The following is a 21,048-nucleotide window of genomic DNA, read 5'->3' as shown; positions in this document are numbered from 1 at the left end:
TAGATTTAAAAGAAAAATTTTTACGAATTCTAACTCAAAATAATTTGTTAATTTTCGTGATTTTTCCATATTTGTCAATTTTGAACTTTAAATGCTTATGAAAAAAAAACTGTGATTAAGGATTTTTAATATTTTTCATCTGCTTTTGAAACAATATACTAGGACCCTTTTATTAAATTTTCAAGCTTTTTTAATAAACAAATAAAATTTTATTGATATTTTTAGAAAAAAAACTAAAAAAAAATGAAAACTGACAATGTCCGTAAAGAGCTCAAAATAAGTCAAAATATTTTGAAAATGTTATGGTGTATAGAAAATGCTAATATAAACATTCAGTCAAAATTTCATGCATCCACGGTCATTTTTTTTAAAGTTACACAAAAAACCAAATTCAATTTTGTGAAAAATCGATTTTGCGTAAAAATTCCCATTTTTCCTTAATTTTTCTTTGGTTTTTCTTGGCGCTTTTGAAAATTACTGGGAATTTTAAATTTTGACCTCCCCATGCACCAACGATATTCACTTTCCAATCGAACAAGATACTGAAGTTCAAAATCGAAGCATTATTTCGACTATTTATCGTGTACACAGACACAAAAAAAAATTAAAAAATTAAAAAAAAACACACATCATTGTAAAATCAATACATTCATCGTTCCACTCAAAATCTAAAAGACGAATGTAAAATATATAATATGTAAAGAATTGTATAGTTTCTTTTGAGTAACACGATGATATCTGTATATACATCACCAATTTAATGTATGGTCTATTGAATAAAATAGGTTGCACGTGCACGTGCCATTTTCGACAATATAATCGATCAAAGTCAATGGTTTCGGTTTTCAATTTACCTTGGTTTTAATATATTATACCTACTTGAAAACATATAATCTGTGATAACTCTTGGAAATATGAATAAAATAATTATTTCAGCCAATGGATTGCAGGGTAATTTCATTTTTTTTTATCTTCTAAAAAACGACTTTTAACAACGGTTTGAAAATAATTAAAACATTAATTTTAATTTAAAATATGGTATAACGAATTATTACGCTGAGATATAATATGTTATACTGTACTGCATGGTCTGAATTCGACCAATTGTAATATTATATTTCCTAGTTTCGGACCACTGAATCGCATTCCGGCGTGGCGGCACAGTGTCGGATCGCGCGAGTCTAAATTATTATTATATATTTTGTTCTATGCCAAATATTACATAATATTTAAATACCTAAACTACAATATTATATTATGAACACTTACAGCACAGTTGTCCTATCCAAGATGACAACCTCAAAAACAACTCGTGTCGTGAGACCGAAAAAGTGTGGTGCAGTCACATTATTAAAATACATCATAGCGTACATAATTGTGGTAAACATGTAATACTGATAGCAAAACTCTTATATTAAATTAATAAACCCTAGACCTGCAGTAGCACAACTTTAAGGAAGTGCTTATGTGGCAATCCCGCCTCCAATTTTTCTTGTTTTAGTGTATGTATAACATAATATTATTTACATAATAAAATATAATATTTATAAAAATTAACCCCTTCCAAAAAAAAATTTAATATTTAATAGTTGCACCACTCCAGTAAACTAATGTGATAGGTACATATTATTATTTATTATGACATAATTTATACACATAATAATATTATGTCTGTGTGTTTAATTTCAGATGCCTTTCGGTTTCCGACGCCCTTTCACGGTATTCACCTTGCAATCTAACAATGCAACAGTACATCTAACCACAAATGTGGGTGACCGGTATATTGTGTGTTGTTCTGAACATACATAATACACACACACACACACACACACACACACACACACACACACACACACACACACACACACACACACACACACACACACACACACCACAGTGGTGTTCGACGTTTGTTCTATCCGTTTTGCTGAAACAATTTGTTACCTACCAACCACAAAATCGTGTGACCGAGAACCATATAGGTATTAAACACCGCTTGTCGATTTATTGAAAATCCACCGCGGTGTACGATCATCCATGAAGTCGGTAGTATATACAGAGTGGTTCACCGGGTATATCCTCCTTTCATTGTTTAAAATACGTTTTATTAAATTCTGTTTTCTGGAATTTGTAAGTTTATGAGGTACCATCTTTTCAAATACCAAGATTTTTTTTTACTTTTGATGGGTGTTCTAAGGATATACAAAATTCCTTTTTTTCTAGTGAAAACTACAATATACATTATCAAGCAGATGAGTTTTTTGAACATTTTGATGAATCTAAATCAAAATTCAAAGGAGTAGTTTCTGAGTTATTAATATTTATGTACTAATGACAGAAGTCATCAGGAATGGTTTAGATATAATATAAAATATAATATTATGTTATATTTAATCTAGTACAATATTATACTGCTTGGAAATGTTTTCAAATTATTATAAAATTCTATAAACTAACATTAAATAATATAATTTTCAAATAATTATAGCCCCCATATTATATCGTCTGAACCTATTATCATGGAGTATTATCCTTAGTATAAAATGATAATATTTTAGAATTTACTCGTTCAAATTTTAATTTAGATGATTCAATATTTTCGAAAAAAATCATCTGCCTAACAATTTACAGTAAAAAAATGGGTTTATTTGGTCACTCCATAAACGGTAAAAAAAAATATAATTATTTAAAAATATGGTTCTTACATATAGGCGATACTTAAAAATTCCAAACACCAAAATGTTCATTAATATATTAATAAAAAAAAATTGGATGAACATCCGCCTAACTTGGTGAATCATTCTGTACATATTTGTGAGTGTATACAGTGGTAGACGGTAGTATGAGTTTAATAGATATTTTCTTTCTTTAGCTCGTTTTTCCGATAGGAAAAACACTTTATACCGCACCCGACCATAATGTACATGGTTTATTTGTTAAACATAGTAAGCACGATAACTTTTCTACAAACCTCAGATTGGTTATTTCCGTATTATATTCTTTCAATCGAATATTGTAATCGGACTTTCGTACGGGCCAGTCGTTTTTCGTTTTTATGCGTTCCGTTATCTTATTGCATGAATTTTCCAAAGTGCAATTGTGTATTGGTTGATCGCGATCGCGATCGTGTTAAAGTTGAAGTTCTCAGAATGTTCTAAATCGTACCATATTGCTTTTTCATCTCTCTCTCTCTCTGATCTAACTGCCGATGTTCTTAAAAAGCGTGTTGCATAGTGGCTGTGTAGTGTGTACCATAGTTGTGTGGACGCAAGAACCTTCGGGAACCAGAAAATCTCTGTCATTCCAATCTCTTTCGTTCTAATCTACATCTTTAGATATCATTATACCAATTACATATCTAAAATAAATTACATACTTTCGATTGTAAGTGAGATAACAATTTTAGTACCACAACATAAATCTTAACTTTTTGAACTCAATTATAAACTTAATGAAGTTTCTAGTAAACTGCGTGATTTTGGTGGACATCTTCACTTGAAAATAGAGTTACCCAAGTAATTTATCAAGTATTAAATCATCCAACCCTTGGACGAGACCGTATTAAATACAATGTTACTATTTGGCAGTATAAATATATAATAATCCCTTTGGAATATAAGTCGGTACTAGCCACTTGGTTAGGTTGATGACCACTCTGACCAAGTGTTCTGCACTCAGAATCGTTTTTTCGATGTTTTATTATCGAGTTCAAATTCAAAACATGGATTACAGTACTATATATCTACTCAATGACGAGGTCCTATATACAGCAGACTAAGTTCACCGATATTATTGATTTTTTTTCTTATGTGTATCAAATATAAATATTTATACAAAAATATGAAAATGCTTATGTTTTTATTTATATATATTTATTACTATACGATTTAAAAATATTTCAATAATCTTGACGTTTGACTTTATTTTATTATAATTTTTAAAAATAAAAAACAATTTGGTAAACTTTGATCTCCGAATTATTTTTAGAATTAGATATTATGATTCATTTATCCCCGGTGCACTTATTATATTTCTTTATTTTGGGTGTATAAGCTTTCAGGTGTAATATGTACCTACAGTGATAATTTATTATGCTGGAGCAACGTTGATAGGTCTGTTGTATCGGTTATAACATGCGTCTATTGTAATGGTCAGTCACTCAGTCGTCTGAAGTCAAACTTATGTAGGTACTGAAATCCTATCTATAGTTTCGTGTGATCATGGTTTATTGTGTTATTGAAATACATTGAAACAAAATATATTATTATTCTTCATCATAATGATTATATTTATATAGTGTTTTTTTTTTTAATGTAAATTAATTTTGGAGAGGTGGAAAAACTTTTAGTAAACTTATGTAGATTGATTTATATACATTTTCTATAATATAATATTCTATTGTATTCTTAGGATGAAATTGGATTTAAATATTTAATCATTCAAATGAATCTGTTGAAGATTCCTAGTGAAGAAGTCTATAAAAATCCACATTTTGGGTTTTATCTTTTAGGGCCCAAATTCTTAATGTATATTTGAGAAAAGTATATAATTCCATGATTGTTTTTGAAATATTAAAAACAAAAAATGTACTTTGATTACAGTTGATTTTTATAAAGTGATAATGTAACTGTTTTTGTATGTATAATAAAAAGTGTTTCTTAAAAAATATGTTTAAAATAAAGTAAATCGTCTACAGTTATGCAGATATTCTTTATAATTGTATATGATTTATTTTCAGGATTATACAAATTTGTTAACTTCGTTAATTTTAAAACGCATCAGACCACTTATGTACTTAAGTATTCATGAAATGTTTGAAGATTCGGGTAAAATTATTACGATTATATAACTCAAGTATGACAAAAGTTAATTTTCAAGTACGTTTTCAAATTCAATTTGTGTTTTATTATGGTAACATTAATCATGAATAATTATCAGAGAAATCATATATTACAAAATCTATTAAATGATGACATTTAACCTGAACAGTATACCTATTCTTGGGCACTCACCGTAGGATAGTGGTGTATTGTGGCACAACATTTTTAAAGCAATGCCAAATCATAGTATTTAATAACCGATTTTGTACAGAGTTTGGTAAAAACCTAATTTGTTTGCATTTTTCATAATGTTTTGGTTGGTAGTCGGTAGTTTTTCATTACGTAATTGAGAAAATTGAAAAATTACAATTTCAAAATACCACATCCACTATGATATCCGATCTCTGAAGGTGGTATAAAACTACACTTTTCCAGTACTAATTTTGCCCAAAAACATAAAAAAATAAATAATAAATATAAATATAAAATATTATATAAAATCAATAAACATTCTTCATTTTGCTTAAAACCTAAATATTCTAAATGAACATCATCAAATTAAGAAACACAAAAAACATGTTTCAGCAGGCAACATAATATCATATTATAAAATAGTATGATTTTATTATTAGAATATATTTTTTTCATTTTATTATTAAATAATATATTACAAATTCAAATATAAGTAATCACTAATCATTATTTTAAGCTATATTATACTGAATTATATATACAAGTTTATTTTATTGAATGCTTTCAATGAAATATTTGATTATTTCTTTTTCGGTATACCGGGCCATTTTGTAGTTTGTATCTATGAAATATATTTTCCGAATTATAATATTTAGGAATGTGAATGGGGCCAATTGCTTTGAGCATCACTAATTTTTGCTTTTACAAATATTCTCGAAACATTATTGAAAGCCGTAACACTATTTTTTACTGGCAATATAAACTAACAAAGTTTGCCGGCTATCGTAGAAGCCGAGTGGTTACTAATATCGTAAACGTGGTACCAAAATCCCAAGTACACAATATTGGATGTTTCAAAGGAAATTTAATTTATTTTATGTTATGAAATGGATATTTCATTTAATAACGCATGTCTTTTCTAGAAATAGGAGTATATTTAAAAAAAAATGCATTAAAATAACAATGTTACCTATCAATAATAAATTGTCATATTATTATGAATACAGGGCTGACAAACAAACTGAGGCTTTTAAATCTTATTATCTTACTATTTCTTTTATATTTTATAACACACAGTTCAATATTATAAATGCCATGAAATATTAAATATTAATATTATACATTTTTAAAATTTACTAAAAATGAATAGTAGCTGAACTCTTAATTTCTAAGGAAGTGCCTGGCTAAATTTGCAAGCTTGGATATAAGAATATTTTAAAATTAGTGAAGTTACAAATCAAACGATCACTGACTAAAAATGATAATATACATAACTTAATAAAATTAATCAACATATATTGCCACCTTAAAATATTGTTTCTATTGTTTTAGTATATAATAATAGTTTATATATTCAAATATTTATTTTGTGTGTATAATTTGTATTTTTGGGAATCTTTACAGAGAGTATTATTACAACATTTTTGCTTGAATATAATAATATTCTAAAGTTCCCAAGTTTTAAAGTCGAGATAAGGTTTATAACTAACTAGCAGAAATAACGTATGTCGACGGTTTATGAAAAACGAATACCTACGTCATATTTTAATATAGTTGCAATTTTAGGAAAAGATCCAATTTGGTTTGACTCAATGTTATAGAAGTGAAAAGGTCAAAGCCTATTCTAGAAACTACTTAAATGAATAATTAAATTTGTTGTTAGTCAACAAAATCTGAAAGTATATTTGGTACATTTTGTTTGACTTTATAGTTTATGGAAATTCAACGAAAATTTAAAGTGAAGTTGAAATTTAAACAATTGTTTTAGTGAAACAGGTTGGTTTAATATTATAAAAAATGGCTTAGTGTTATAAAAAAGTATTTTTAAGTTAAATATAATTATTATTATGTCATCAAGTTATTGCAACAGTTTTTCAAAACTACACTTGTAGACAAAAATTAAAATATAAATATAAATAATAATAATATATTCATCTTCTGTCCATGGTCTGCCTATTTTCATTTACAGTTTTACCCGTATTATTTCTATAAATAAATATTTAATTTAATAAATAATATCAGTTTGGTATAGTTATTAGATTATTATAAAAGTTATACGATTGAAAGTGATTGATCAAACAACAGACATTGTTTCATTATTATATTATGTAATTTTTATACGACACTTCGTATTACAATAATTATTATAGATAATCTATAATCGTACTTCATATATCAAAATCAATGACTTCGAATTAAAATCCTCTAAATGGTAGATAAAAATTAATCGAAATGGTATTTGAATCATAATGATATATTGTTATAATATTATAATTATTATTACAGTTTTGTTAATTTTTAATTTTACCAAATATTACATTTTACTGGCAAGACATACAGTCAACTATTCGAGTATATATTTACAATTGAGATATTTTTCTGCGTTTTTCCGAAATTCTGTTGTCTAGAATATAATATATATTCGCTATTGGCTTGGAACCAAAATCTCGTTTCGTCCGGCCGCAATTCACACGAGATAAAACCATTATTTTTCCAGAGTATCTTTTTTTTTTTGACCTTTCTGGCGTTTTAATGTTTCTAGATGGTTTTCTGCAGATATTCAGAAATTAAATAAATATCTAAAAAATATATACATATTATATTTAATTCGTTGCGCATTAACAAAATGCCGTAAAAAAATAATATATTTTTGTAATAATAAATATAAAATATATACCCGAGATTCCAAATAGTCATCATAATAACTGTGAAATTAAGATATAATATTTTCCATGACTAATCAAGAAAAAAATATTCTCCACTGCGATAATATGTAAACTAAAATTATAATTATAGTTCGTATTTGTCAGGTTTTTATAACAAAATAATATCATTGTTCAATTATTTTTATTTGGATGTTTATTGATCGTTCACATGGAAGTTCCCCTTGAATTAAAATTTAAAACTGTGTTTGGAATAATTTAACAAATATTTCAAACACTACAAAAACACTAATTACAACAACCAGTGATATAGATACGATAATATATAATATTTTATCTGGAGTGGTGAGGGGGCTGAACAAAATATTATACATTCGTACAACACACGAATGTTGTGTAATGCTGTATTCGTTATTAAATATGAATCATATAAGTTAACGTTAGGTACCTACCTACTCCATTATTATTATATAAATTATAATTGTTTATCTCTCGCAAGGGTGCTCACAGCTAACATAACATCTATACATAAAATACAACTACAATATAACATTATATACCTGAGTATGTGTAACTATACTTGACTGTATAGTTTTTTGTATTTTATTGTTAAGTTAAATTGTTTTGAAGAAAAACATGCTGTATAATATCATATATATATAATATTATGGTGCATATTTTATAGGATGTGTGTATGTATATGTTACCGTAAATGCCCGATCACTAGGTAAACCTAGGTTTTACTAGTTAATGCTAGGTTTTACTGTTTGTACTCAGTAAATGCTGAAATTCTAAATTTTATTCGGGCTTTTACTAAACACGTTGTGTACATCCTAGGATATACAAATTGACTTAGTAAAAGCTGATCAATACACGACACATAACATTTAAGCTGCGTAAAAATTATAACTATATATTATTAAAACAAACTACTGACAGTTATTTAAATTCTTTATATAAAATTAAACACAATTCAATATATTAAACACTATGCGCACAACACATATTACACTGTTCTACAAATGGATCCGTCTATCACGTAAAACCCAAACAGACTGAACATGTACCTAATAAAACCATATCTAAGCGATAAAGTATTCGTTAGTGCCACCAATCAATTGATATCAGTCAGCTATTAATAAGTTATAACATGATATAAGTTGTATAATATTAATCTTAAACCCGATAAAATGCAAGTCCCTGCAACCAGTGGCGCCGAAGTTTTTAAAATGTAGTCGGGCAATTTTAAAACTTCCCGACCTCAATATCTTAATTATTTAATATAGAGGTACCCTTAATAAACATTTATTCATAACCCATGGTTTAAATATACTCAGGGCTCATAGTTATGAAGTAAATAAAATATGGCCCAGCCGGCCCACATTTTTAAAAATAGAGGTTCGGGCCACGGCCCGACGTCACCATGGACTTCGGCGGCACTGCCTGCAACACATTGCAGTCGTAAATTTATATTCGCAAAATAATTGTTATTAATCGTTGCAAGCAAAAATGTTTGGGGTGTGATTACAACTTAAGATGCATTTTTATTTTATATAAAAATTTAAATAACTGACAGTAGTTTGTTTTAATAATATATAATTATAATTTTACGCAGCTTAAATGTTATGTGTCGGGTATTGATCAGCTTTTACTAAGTCAATTTGTATATCCTAGGATGTACACAACGTGTTTAGTAAAAGCCCGAATAAAATTTAGAATTTCAGCATTTACTGAGTACAAACAACAAAACCTAGCATTAACTAGAAGCTTTAACAGAACCTAGGTTTACCTAGTGATCGGGCATTTACGGTAACATATACACAGAATGCATGGTATATGTATCAGTTATGGAAATTTAAATATTCATAGAAAAAAATTAAGAAATAGCGAATTTTTTGTAAAAATGGTAATAAATGTTAAAAGTAAAAATTAATTTTGTACGTGCTGGAGAGCAATGTACCAATATGTTTTTCCGGATGGTTATTCACACGCAGGAAAACTCGATTGGTGTGTAGGTGTATTCGATCGTGACGCAGCGACCTGGAGAAGCAATGTCGTCGGCGCAATTCCGTTTCAACAATAGCAACCTCATCTGTAAGTTGTTATAAACCTTCTGTCGTGTGCATTACATACACAGGCTTGAAAGTGTCTTATTTCTACCCTGTCTAACCACCCGCTCTACAAAAAAAAATTTCAAAAAAGGTGGGCATGTGGATGTCGCTATGCTGTACAGTAGATTACAAGTGGGTCACTGTATAATGGATGGTATTAATTTTAAACTCAATGATATACCTAATATCATTGTATAAGAAAAACGATTCTGAGCGGAGACGGTATGTATGTCTTATACCTAGACTTAAAGTCTAGGTGTAAGACATATTATATACTTATCTATAGTATTAAAAAAAAATTGACCTATAATAGGTATCAATAATAAATTCCAAATTAATCATATCACAATATCCATTAGGTAACGCGTTATACATCAATAACAAACCGTGGTACTATTATAGATATATAAAAGTATACTTTAGAAGTTTCAAGTACCCACGAATAATATTATACGATCACAACAAAATAACTAAAATAGTTATTCTAGGATTTTTAATAGTAATTTCATCCAAATTTGAACTTAAAATGAGTATAAAAATAAACTGTGCTTATGTATTTCTTAGAATTTTTGGCAACAGAATTAAATATTTACGTGGAATCTTGTTTTAAACTTTCAATCCTTAGATATAAAATTTGAACATTTTATAAATTTTTAACTACGAAATAATTATTCAATTTTAAATTTGATAAATTTTGTCAAAATTTGAACTTCAAATGCTTATAAAAAAAATTGTGCCTATGTATTATTGATATTTTTCAGCTGCTATTTTAACAATATATCAGAAGCTTTGCATTACATTTTCACGCTTTTTTACCCAACAAACAAAATTTTATTGATATTTATAGGAAAAAAAATTGAAAAAAATTGAAAACTGACAATGTCCGACAGGTCAAGAAGGGTTGAAACATTTTCAACATTTTTTGGTGTATAGAAAATGAAAATATTAAAATTCAGTGAAATTTTCATTCGTTTTTAATTACAATAAAATAAGAAAATCGTCACATGAGAAATCAAGTGAAAATCAAATGTTGTAAAAATATGAATTTCAAACGCTTATATAAATTTAACTTGATTTGCTTCTAGACATTTTTTTTTTTTGATAAAGATAGACAATATTATAAGGAATCTTGTATTACATTTTCAAATCTTAGATTTAAAAAGAAAATTTTTTACGAATTCTTAACTCAAAATAATTTGCTAAATTTTCGTGATTTTTACATATTTTGTCAATTTTTGAACTTAAAATGCTAATAAAAAAAAACTAAGGATATTTAATATTTTTCAAATGTCATTGGAACAATATAGTAGTAGCCTTGTATTAATTTTTCAAGTACTTTTACTCAACAAATAATGTTTTATTGACATCCATAGAAAAAAAAACTAATAAAATTGGAAACTAAAAATGTCCCTAAACAGTTCAAAACAAATCAAAATATTTTGAACATTTTATCATGTATAGAAAATGGAAATGTAAACAACCAGTGAAAATTTTATGTATTTACGGTCATTTGTTTTAAAGTTACACCAAAAACCAAAATCAATTTTCTCTAAAACAGGTTTTGCGTAAAAATTCCAGTTTTTACTTAATTTTTCTTTTATTTTTCACGGCGCTTTTGAAAACTACTGGAAAAATTCACTTTCCTATCTGAAAAGATACTGTTGAAGAAAATCTAAGCATTTTTACTGTCCTAAAAAGTGATAACAGACACAAAAAAAATTTTTAAAAAAACACACATGATGTATCATTATAAAATCAATACATTTATCGTTCCACTCAGAATCTAAAATTTGACTGATATATATTATAATATATGGAGTTTAGCTAAAATATTTAGACATTTAAATGTATGTCATATTGTGATATATATAAATATTATCTTCCCTTAACGTTCTGTATAATAAGTATGGTGAGATTAAAACAACATTTGTATCGGTGTTTTGTTTGGTTTTGTGTCATCTGAAATCTTGTAAATTGTCTATTATTTGCGATACGTTAATTTAATTATTTCAATTGTGCTGATTTATCTCAATTTTAATCAATATACAAATTTCAATGAATTATGGAAGAAAATAAAAATAATAAAGCCACAGCATAATAAAACAACTTTAAGTTGCAGCAAATTAAAAATGCAACAACTCTTGTTGACATAATTTTTGTAACAAATAAGTTATCATGTATTACATTATACACGTAAGAAGTTAAATAAACGATTGGTGTCAAGAAAAATGTGACGTATTTTAAAAGTTCTCTAAACATAGTTTCTTACATAATGTATAAATATAAATTCCATAACACGTGTTGACTGTTGATGCTCACGAAAAAAGTAACAAAAACGTTTAAGTTGAGGGTCAATATGAAGAGAGGTGTATAAAATATAAAATAATACAGTCAAAGTAAAAAGAACCTATATTTTAAATTGTGACCAGATTTCAATCTACGGCTATACTTTATTGTTTTATACAATTATACCTGATAATATATTTAATATTATTATACTTTCCCGTTTCATCACTTTGTATTAAATTCACCGGTACATTTAATAACTCAAATAATTACATCTGAAATATCACATGGTGGCGTGTAATGTGTATACCTACACAATATGTAATAATATCATAATGTCATAATATTATGTAGGTACCTTAATAATAATGGTATATTATTAATACTGCATACTAGCTGTATTACTGCAAGTCGCTGTAGTCTGTAACTTATAATGAGTAGGATAATAAATATAGTCGTTGATGAATATATGCAAATAAACATGCAAACACTGCTGCACGCTCGTACAAGTGCACTACAACGCACATAATTATAACAATAATAATAATAATAATGATAATAGGCATACCTATTCCATTTTATTGTTTTGTGTCCGTCGTATTACGGTTTGTAGGGTTTTGTGTGGTTCATTCGATAAATATTTAAGTCTGTATTTATGCCATGTGCTCAGGGTGGGGTAGCCAACGTGCATATTATAATAATGTTTTTTCGATCATTCCCAGATGTTAAAAGTGAAATGTTTTGATAGAGATTTAATATACTAATAATTGCACTTTTATATCAGTGTTATTTTGGTTCTATAAAAAAAATAGATCAATACAGTTATTGATAAATCGTATTGAAAAATATGACAGCAGTTTGTTCGACATTGACTGATTAATCAGTTATATTATTATATATTATTGTCTTCGCTAATAATTAATATATTATAAATATAATATATATTAAACCATGCATTCTCATCCCAATTGTTTCCTTCAATAATTAACTTATTTAAATTTTGATTTTTAAAATATAAAGTAGGTACATTCTAGGGCTATATTTTTAATAACTTAGATTTGTATACCAATTAAGAAGTGTTCTTGGGATCACCAACTTATTTTTCAAATGAGAATCGTCCTTTTTTCCTTTAAATTTATGGTAAAATTACTTTTTTCAAAATTTTTATGTATCTAAATTATAAATTAATATTCAAACCAGTTTCTGAGTTAATAAAATATATAGTTATATCGAGGATAATAGTCCTTCAAAATGATTTTACAAAAAATTGATATATCATTATATCATTCTATTTAAAATAAATCTATTTATTGGATCTATAATATTCATTATTGGATTAATCACTAAATTTTCAAATCATATCCCTCACATATTCCTCAATACACAAATATAAATAACTCAAAAACTACTCGTTCGAATTTATATTTAAATTTTCAATAAAAAATTATTGGTTTAATAATATGAAAGGTTCTCATTTAAATAAAATAGTTTTGTTCGATATTTAAAGTGGACTGTATACTTTTATTTTAAATTGGTTAGTGTTTTATTATATCATACACAATAATGATTTTCGGTGGACGGTAGTACAACGTTCGAGAGACTACGAATGACAACTGATCGGCAAACACATTATTGTCGTTACGATCGCCAGGCGAATAAATGTTATCGCGGGTCGTGACAGTCGAGATAATACAATTTATTACAGTGATATTATAGGTACCTAACTAACAAGTTTGTATCACCACAAGACACGTCTTCTTAAATGGTAGAAAAATCTATACTATGGAAAATATGGTCCTTAAATATACTTCAAAATTCTCGAGATAAGATATTATATTATTATGTGGAAATCACGGTGGTGAGTATATTTAACGAATCATTCTGTATAACATATACTTATGCACTTTTAATCCGTTCGGCTTTGTTTATATGCTCGCATTGCACTAATCGGCTCACGAAGCCCTTTTCTTGTTGACCACCCCTGGTTGGATAATTTAACTGGTGAGTTATTCGAAAACACCACTAGGACCTACGTGGTGTATTGAATATAAAAGCTGGTTGATATTGCAGAAGGGCTCGCCAAACCCTGCAGGCTACGGTTCGCTCGTGCCGCAGTCACCGCAATTATGTTATACAGAGTGATTCTTTAATCAATAAACAATCATCATATGGGTAAATTCGAGTTTTTTAAAATGTTGTTTTATTCGATTTGAAGACGCGTTTTTTACACATTTATGACTCAAGATTTATAAACAAAAATTGTTTTGATGACTTAAAATAATGTACCTAATAAATAAGTTTTTAAAAATATATACATTTACTTCAACTTCTATAAAGTGTATAGTGTGAAAAGAATCACCTTGTATATTATGTACATAATATTCGTTCATCAGACCCGTATATACGATTGGCTGGACGTCATTGAGTCTATTATTTTCGTGTCACGGAACGATTTTTACCGTAGGAAAACACCCGAAGCCGTGTCCCCGACGAGTGACATAAATAATGATATTAAAAAAAAATGTATAAATCTGTTGTGTTTTCACATGAATTTATAATAATAGCTTAAATGGAGTCGATAAATGACCTAGCATTATAATATTATATAATGAATGCTACCTATATATTGTATCCTATTATTTATATCTAGAATATAATTAATGTTAAAGCATCGATTTACAGAAATTTGATATCACACTTTTTCTTTTGTATCCTTGCTAACAAATAACAATGCTATCCTAATCAAAATTAAAACATCGTATCGTATCCAAATTGTAGTTATTATAATAATACTACCTTGGCACATCGTATTCTTCAGCTATATAGCTATATTGAGTCATCTAAACTATCCACTATCGTTATAAAATTGAAAACGATTACATAATATAAAATATTAATGGAAATTTCACACCAGCCTTTTAACACGACATTTGGGTAAATACTAAATACAGGTAAATATATTATAACTAACCATATTATATATATATATATATAAATATACGTACTGTTCGTGCAATGCTGCTCCAAACCGCATTGCGCACAACGGTTCAGCGCTAGTGCTCCGCATTGACATCCGCCCTGTGGTACACAACAGGCGCAGTCCTGTCTGAGTAAATCATGATTGCATCGGCATCCTTGCGATTCTTGTGTCCATAAGTCCACTTGGCCTAAAATTATGGACATATTTTTTTTAAAAATTTAATACGCTTTGGAAATACATGTAAGTACATATTATAAAGTATGGCCGCATATTATCATATTATTATAATAAGGCATACATTATAATATTATTTAAATATTAGGTAGGTATATAAAAAATATCGGATCCGAATTTCCATCAGTTTTCTGAAATATAATAGGTTATTCATATTTTAAACTACTACTTTGATCGCAAAATGTAATACAAGTTTAAAAAAGAAATACTACCTAGTGAAAATAATAAATTACGGTAAAAATTGTTAGAGAGAAACTAAATTTAATGTTATAATGTAATATCTGGTACCCTCGTATCATATTTTTCATCATTATAGCACTGGAGTATAAATTATGTGAGACAAATGAGATTTAAGATGAAAATAATAATAAAAAAAGAACAGATGAAACATTTAGAATGCAAATACCGAAGTTTTAATGTCAATATTATAAGTATTGACGAGTTGACAAAATGCTGTATTGTTTAACAAAAAATTAGTATTTATTCAGAGTAGGTATTTAAATACAGCTAATATTAAAATATTGTTATAATATGACATATTCCTATATCCAATAAAATAATATAATGTGGTTAAAATCCTTTAATATTCTCAAATAATAAAAACATCACTCCTTTGAATGTACATGAATAAGTACAATTTATTCACAAAAACAAATAAAATACTAATAAAAAAAAAATATGTATATATATATTATACAAGATGATAAATAAAAAAAAGCTAGTAAGTTGGTAACCACTCTGCTGTACTGTAAGTGTCGAGTAAACGTCGTCGTTGAGTAGGCACTTATAATGTATACCTATGTTAAAATTAATTGAATTCTATGATTTCGATGATGATAATAATTGATAAATTATTGCGTACGCCGTACGATAAACGATTCCGAGTGAAGACGGTGTAAATAAAATATAATATAATATACGTAAAAGTTTCAAGTCTCCACGATTAATATTTTTCGTATTAAAACAAAATAACTAAAATCGTTATTCTTAGTTTAAATAACCAATTTCGTCCATATTTTAACTTAAAATTACGATAAAAATGATTATGTTTTTTTTTTTTTTTTTTAATAATAAAATCTCACATATAAGTTAAGTAACCTTGTATTAAATTTAAAGCCTGTAATATAAGATATAATGAGTGAAGATAATTATTAATTAAATAGATCACCGTTTATCCTAATGGCCCAACACCGGATCACTATACATATACAGTTGAATAAGCATTCAAGTAGAATATCTGATAATATATAATATATCCTACAAGTAGGATGATTTTCTGAGCAAGTGTACCTATATTTAAACTAAGCTAATTTTATCATTTTAGATTTACCAGTTTTAATTTACCGAGACTAATTAAAAATAAATTTTATTCGGGTTTGTTTTGTTTACATTTTGTCATATTAAAATATTTGTCAAAGTTATAGGTAGGTACTGTAAAATATACATTTTTTTATTTGTGGTATAGCTGTATAAGTACGAGAAAACTTAATAATAATAAAAAAAATAATGAAACATCAAAATAATGAGTGCAGACACTTGTAAATGGATCCTCTTTCATATTTAAATATACGTGCATAATATAATGTTATATTTATGTTCATATAATGTACCGAAGTCCATGTTTTGTACGTTCTTTTATAAGAGTACTTAATACTTATATTTTTGGGAGGTAATTCTCGATACATTTGTTAATAATTATTGGAAAAACGTGAATTTTCAAGCAAAACTAGTTTTTTACAATATCAATTTTCTTATGTTATTGTAATTCAAAAACAAATAGTTATAGATACTTTATTAGCAATGTCGAACTGGCTCGAAAAGGCCCAGTCCACGATTTGGAAAAAAAAAGGGCCCTCAACAGACAAATGGCAAATGTTTTGACTAGTCCAGAAAAAAAGATAGCTTCGCTCGCAATCCAATTTTCATGTAGGTACTTAAACATTTTTTTTTTCAATACAATTCCCATCTTGCATATTTATCATACAACCATATATGTACAAATAACTAAATACTAGATACGTCGATATATCAACTGCTTTTACTCTATTTTCAATTTAGAATTTATATTGAGCATATTCTCAAATGCTAAGACATTTTCTGCAGGTCCTAGGTAAATTGACGACAAGAGACCCATCGGACTGTTGTTATTATCAGACAGGGGAAACCCCTCCTATCCGGGCATCTAACCTCCAAATTACGCCACTGGGGCATAGCCCCTATATGGCTACACTACCTGCTGTGAGATCAAGCATTATAAAGAAAAACACCGATTGCAATTGTATCAAATTGTGAACGATTTCATATAATATTTTGGAAAAGTATTGTTACTTATCCAAAATATAATAATTCAGTTATAATGCGAGTCATACCGCATACGTATACACCCGTATAAGGCAATATATTAACTATATTATAGTAGATACTATCTTAAATCGTGATATACACAGCTATTAAATTCGTAGATTGATAATGATAATGTCATCATTTTAATAATTATTGAGAACTCAAGATTGTAAACAAAAATACGTTTACTGGTTTGAAAAAAAAAAATTATTTCGTATTTCAATTTACTCTAAACGAATAACAATAATATTAATAGGTACAAAATCAGGGGCCGCCAATTACCATAATTAAGTCGGGGCCCTGTCCGCAATTGCGGACTAGCTGTCCTGGTCAGTCCGACTCTGTTTATTAGTTATATTAGCATTGTCTATGTATCGTATAATTTTCCAAATATTTTGACTCTTTTTGAGCTATTTATACTTTATTCACATTTTCGATTTCTTTCTAAATATATTTTACTGGGTCAAAAATCTAAAAATGTTCTTCGTGAAATTTTACTAAAGTTATTTTAATATATTAAAGATACATAAACATAATTTTTTGTTGTAAATAACTGAAGTTCAAATTTGGACAAAATTAGATACCTATGTAATTGAAAAATAAAAGACGGATGCGTGTACGACACCCTCTTAAGAACAATATTATTTAAGAATAAAATATATTTTTTAAAACGTTAATAAAAATAAATTAATAATACACTAATCTTTTGGTAAAACAAGTGTACCTCAAATCGTATTTTTCCATGCAGGTGTTTTCAACTTAATATTCGGGTGGAATAATGATTTGGTGAACATTAAAATAATACCTTGCGATTTTGTTTTTTATTGTTGAATAAATTATATTTTAATAAATATGTATGTATTTCGTATGTAATCCACAGAAGCTTAAAATATCATGTTTCATTTACCACACAGTACAATAAAATTCTAGTTAAATTTTAATTTATTCATAGCAGTGCTTTATAATTTCTAACACTAAATCGTAATGACATTTTTATGTTTATAAACTTTCTTTTGCATACGATTTATTTCATATTTGTACATTATGTTGTAGGTATGTTTGTAGGTCAGTATATTATAGTGGATTAAAAAAAAAGGTTCATATATTTTGCTTCCATATTTTATTTATTCACTCAGTTAAATAAATAAAGATTTTATGATTATAATATTAATTGTGTTAATTAACCACCTGTATAATATAATTAACATATACTATAGTGTGCTAACAACTATATATGTATGTTTTATATACCTACCATAATATATATAAATTATTAAATTACTATTAATACATTTTAATATTACACTAGACGTTTCATAAAATATATTTCAATATATTTTTACAGGTTGTTAGTAGGTACCTAAAGTTCAAATGTACAGATTATTTTTATAATGTACATTTTATATTATACACAATATTATATTCTAGGAATTTAGAGCTCAACAAGTTCTCAGCATATTGTAAAATATTTACTTAATGTATTTCAAGTCACTAAGTGAGATGGAGCTTGGTAAAACATAATTAAATATTTGTTAGTCAAATCGTATTTTCTTGAAAAATAAATGTATCATAATGTCTTAACGATAACATTATTCTTTAATATTTTACCAACATAGCATTCCAGGGCAATTTTAATATATAAAAATAACTGGTAGTTATAGACCTACACAGGTTTTAAAAATATTAAATAAGGTTGTCTTCTTGTCTGTAACATTGTATTATTTTGCTAATAATTCACAAACTATAAGAGTCAAAGAGACGTATAACACTGATTAGTTGTTATAAACACTAAAGTAAGAAGAAAAAGAAAATAATAACAAATACGTAATATAATGAAACGCCCATTATTTCGTGGAGGGAGGCGTTACCGCAAGCCCCTTATTTTGTACGTCAATGTTTGCCACCATCACTTAAATAAACTCATTTAAATAGCTATTATGGTCGTGGTAAATAACAATTTACAACTATAATATGCCTATACTGTATGGGTAATATAAGTCGTTAAATGTGTGATACTATGTTTTAGTATGCCGCGGCCGTGCGAATAGATTGCAATTATTTTGAAGGAGATTTATGTGCGTAAATGAGGTTCACTATTTTTAACGTGCTGAATTGAAATGAAAAAAAAATAACGATCTAAATATAATTATTAATGATATCGACTAGCCATCTAAATAAAAACAAGTAAGTCAGTTTACATACATACAAACCTAAGTATGATGATATTTACCGAAATTGTTATTCGTATATAATATATTATATACAATCATCGGTGTGCTCGCTGTTAACGTTACCTAGTCGTTCAGTTAACTGGATAACTATGATATTTTATTTACCGGTTAACATCATAGGACATAGTATTATACGGTTTAAAATTGTATTTTTATACCTAGGTGTCAGGTGTGCTCTTATAAATCGACATAACTGAAGTATATTAACTATTACATATATGTTTGTTCTTATCACATGTTTATTTATTATGCATTTAAATAATATTATGTACTTAAACATATTTACAGTCAGATAAAGCAACTCATCGATTTCCTCTTATTTTCTCATCATCTGTAGTAGTCCTCCAATGAAGGGATCGATCTTTCCCCCCGATTTGTTAAATATACACACATTATCATCGGATATTCTCAAAACAGCAAATACAACTAAAGCTACTTACGCTAACGATACAACCAGTAGTGGCTTCTGACAGTTGACATAGACCCCATTATAGCTTTACCTGCCCTTCAAAACCACCTCGATAATAAGTACCTGGGGAATCAGATGGTGAATCCAAATAAACCGGGAAAAGTTATTCCGTGAACTATTCACCCTTCTGAAAAAAAATACTCCCCAACACTTCAATATGTATATAATATATTCATATTACATCATAGGCGAAATATCGAAGAGTTATTTTTAACAAACGACTAAATTGTGAGTTTGCGACCCACACTTAAAAACCAACCGTAAAGTACTCAATACCCATCTCGTCTGCATATCCATGTGCATTGTCTTTAAATCTAAACTTTCGATGTATACAAAATAAATATTAAATAAATCCATAATACGACTCATTTGGCCTTATGGTATGCATTATCTTGATAAGTGCGAGACCATCTCAGGCTTGCACCAAACAACATTCATTCAAATAGCATCCACCCATTGGTAAGTTACAAACAACTAGCCACAGTGGATATGTAGGTGTCCAATACTATGTGTCAACTGTCGATGTAATGCTTATAAGCAGTGTGAGCACATTTATTTATTATTAATAGCATAACCCATGAAATATTATCAGTGGCGGATCCAGGGCTTAATTTTGGGAGGGACATGGGGGGGGGGCAAAAGTACAAAAAGTTGCAAGATTGGCTACCAAAATTGGCTAAACACAGTGTAAAAAAAAAGAAAACTACGGTGTTGGGGGG

General features: G+C 27.7%; 1 protein-coding gene across 1 annotated transcript in view; it reads right to left on the bottom strand.

Moving 5' to 3' along the window:
- The window catches only part of LOC100572104, a 215,987-nt gene that overhangs the window by 50,701 nt on the left and 144,238 nt on the right, over nucleotides 1-21,048 (bottom strand). Inside the window, exon 3 of the mRNA XM_029488085.1 lies at nucleotides 15,078-15,239. Within this exon, the coding sequence (XP_029343945.1) occupies nucleotides 15,078-15,239 (162 nt within the window). The remainder of the gene's footprint in view (nucleotides 1-15,077; nucleotides 15,240-21,048) is intronic.

Source organism: Acyrthosiphon pisum, chromosome A1 (genome assembly GCF_005508785.2).
Source record: "Acyrthosiphon pisum isolate AL4f chromosome A1, pea_aphid_22Mar2018_4r6ur, whole genome shotgun sequence".
Taxonomy (NCBI): domain Eukaryota; kingdom Metazoa; phylum Arthropoda; class Insecta; order Hemiptera; family Aphididae; genus Acyrthosiphon; species Acyrthosiphon pisum.
Note: the sequence above shows the minus strand (reverse complement) of the source record. Positions and strands in the feature narration are given on the sequence as shown.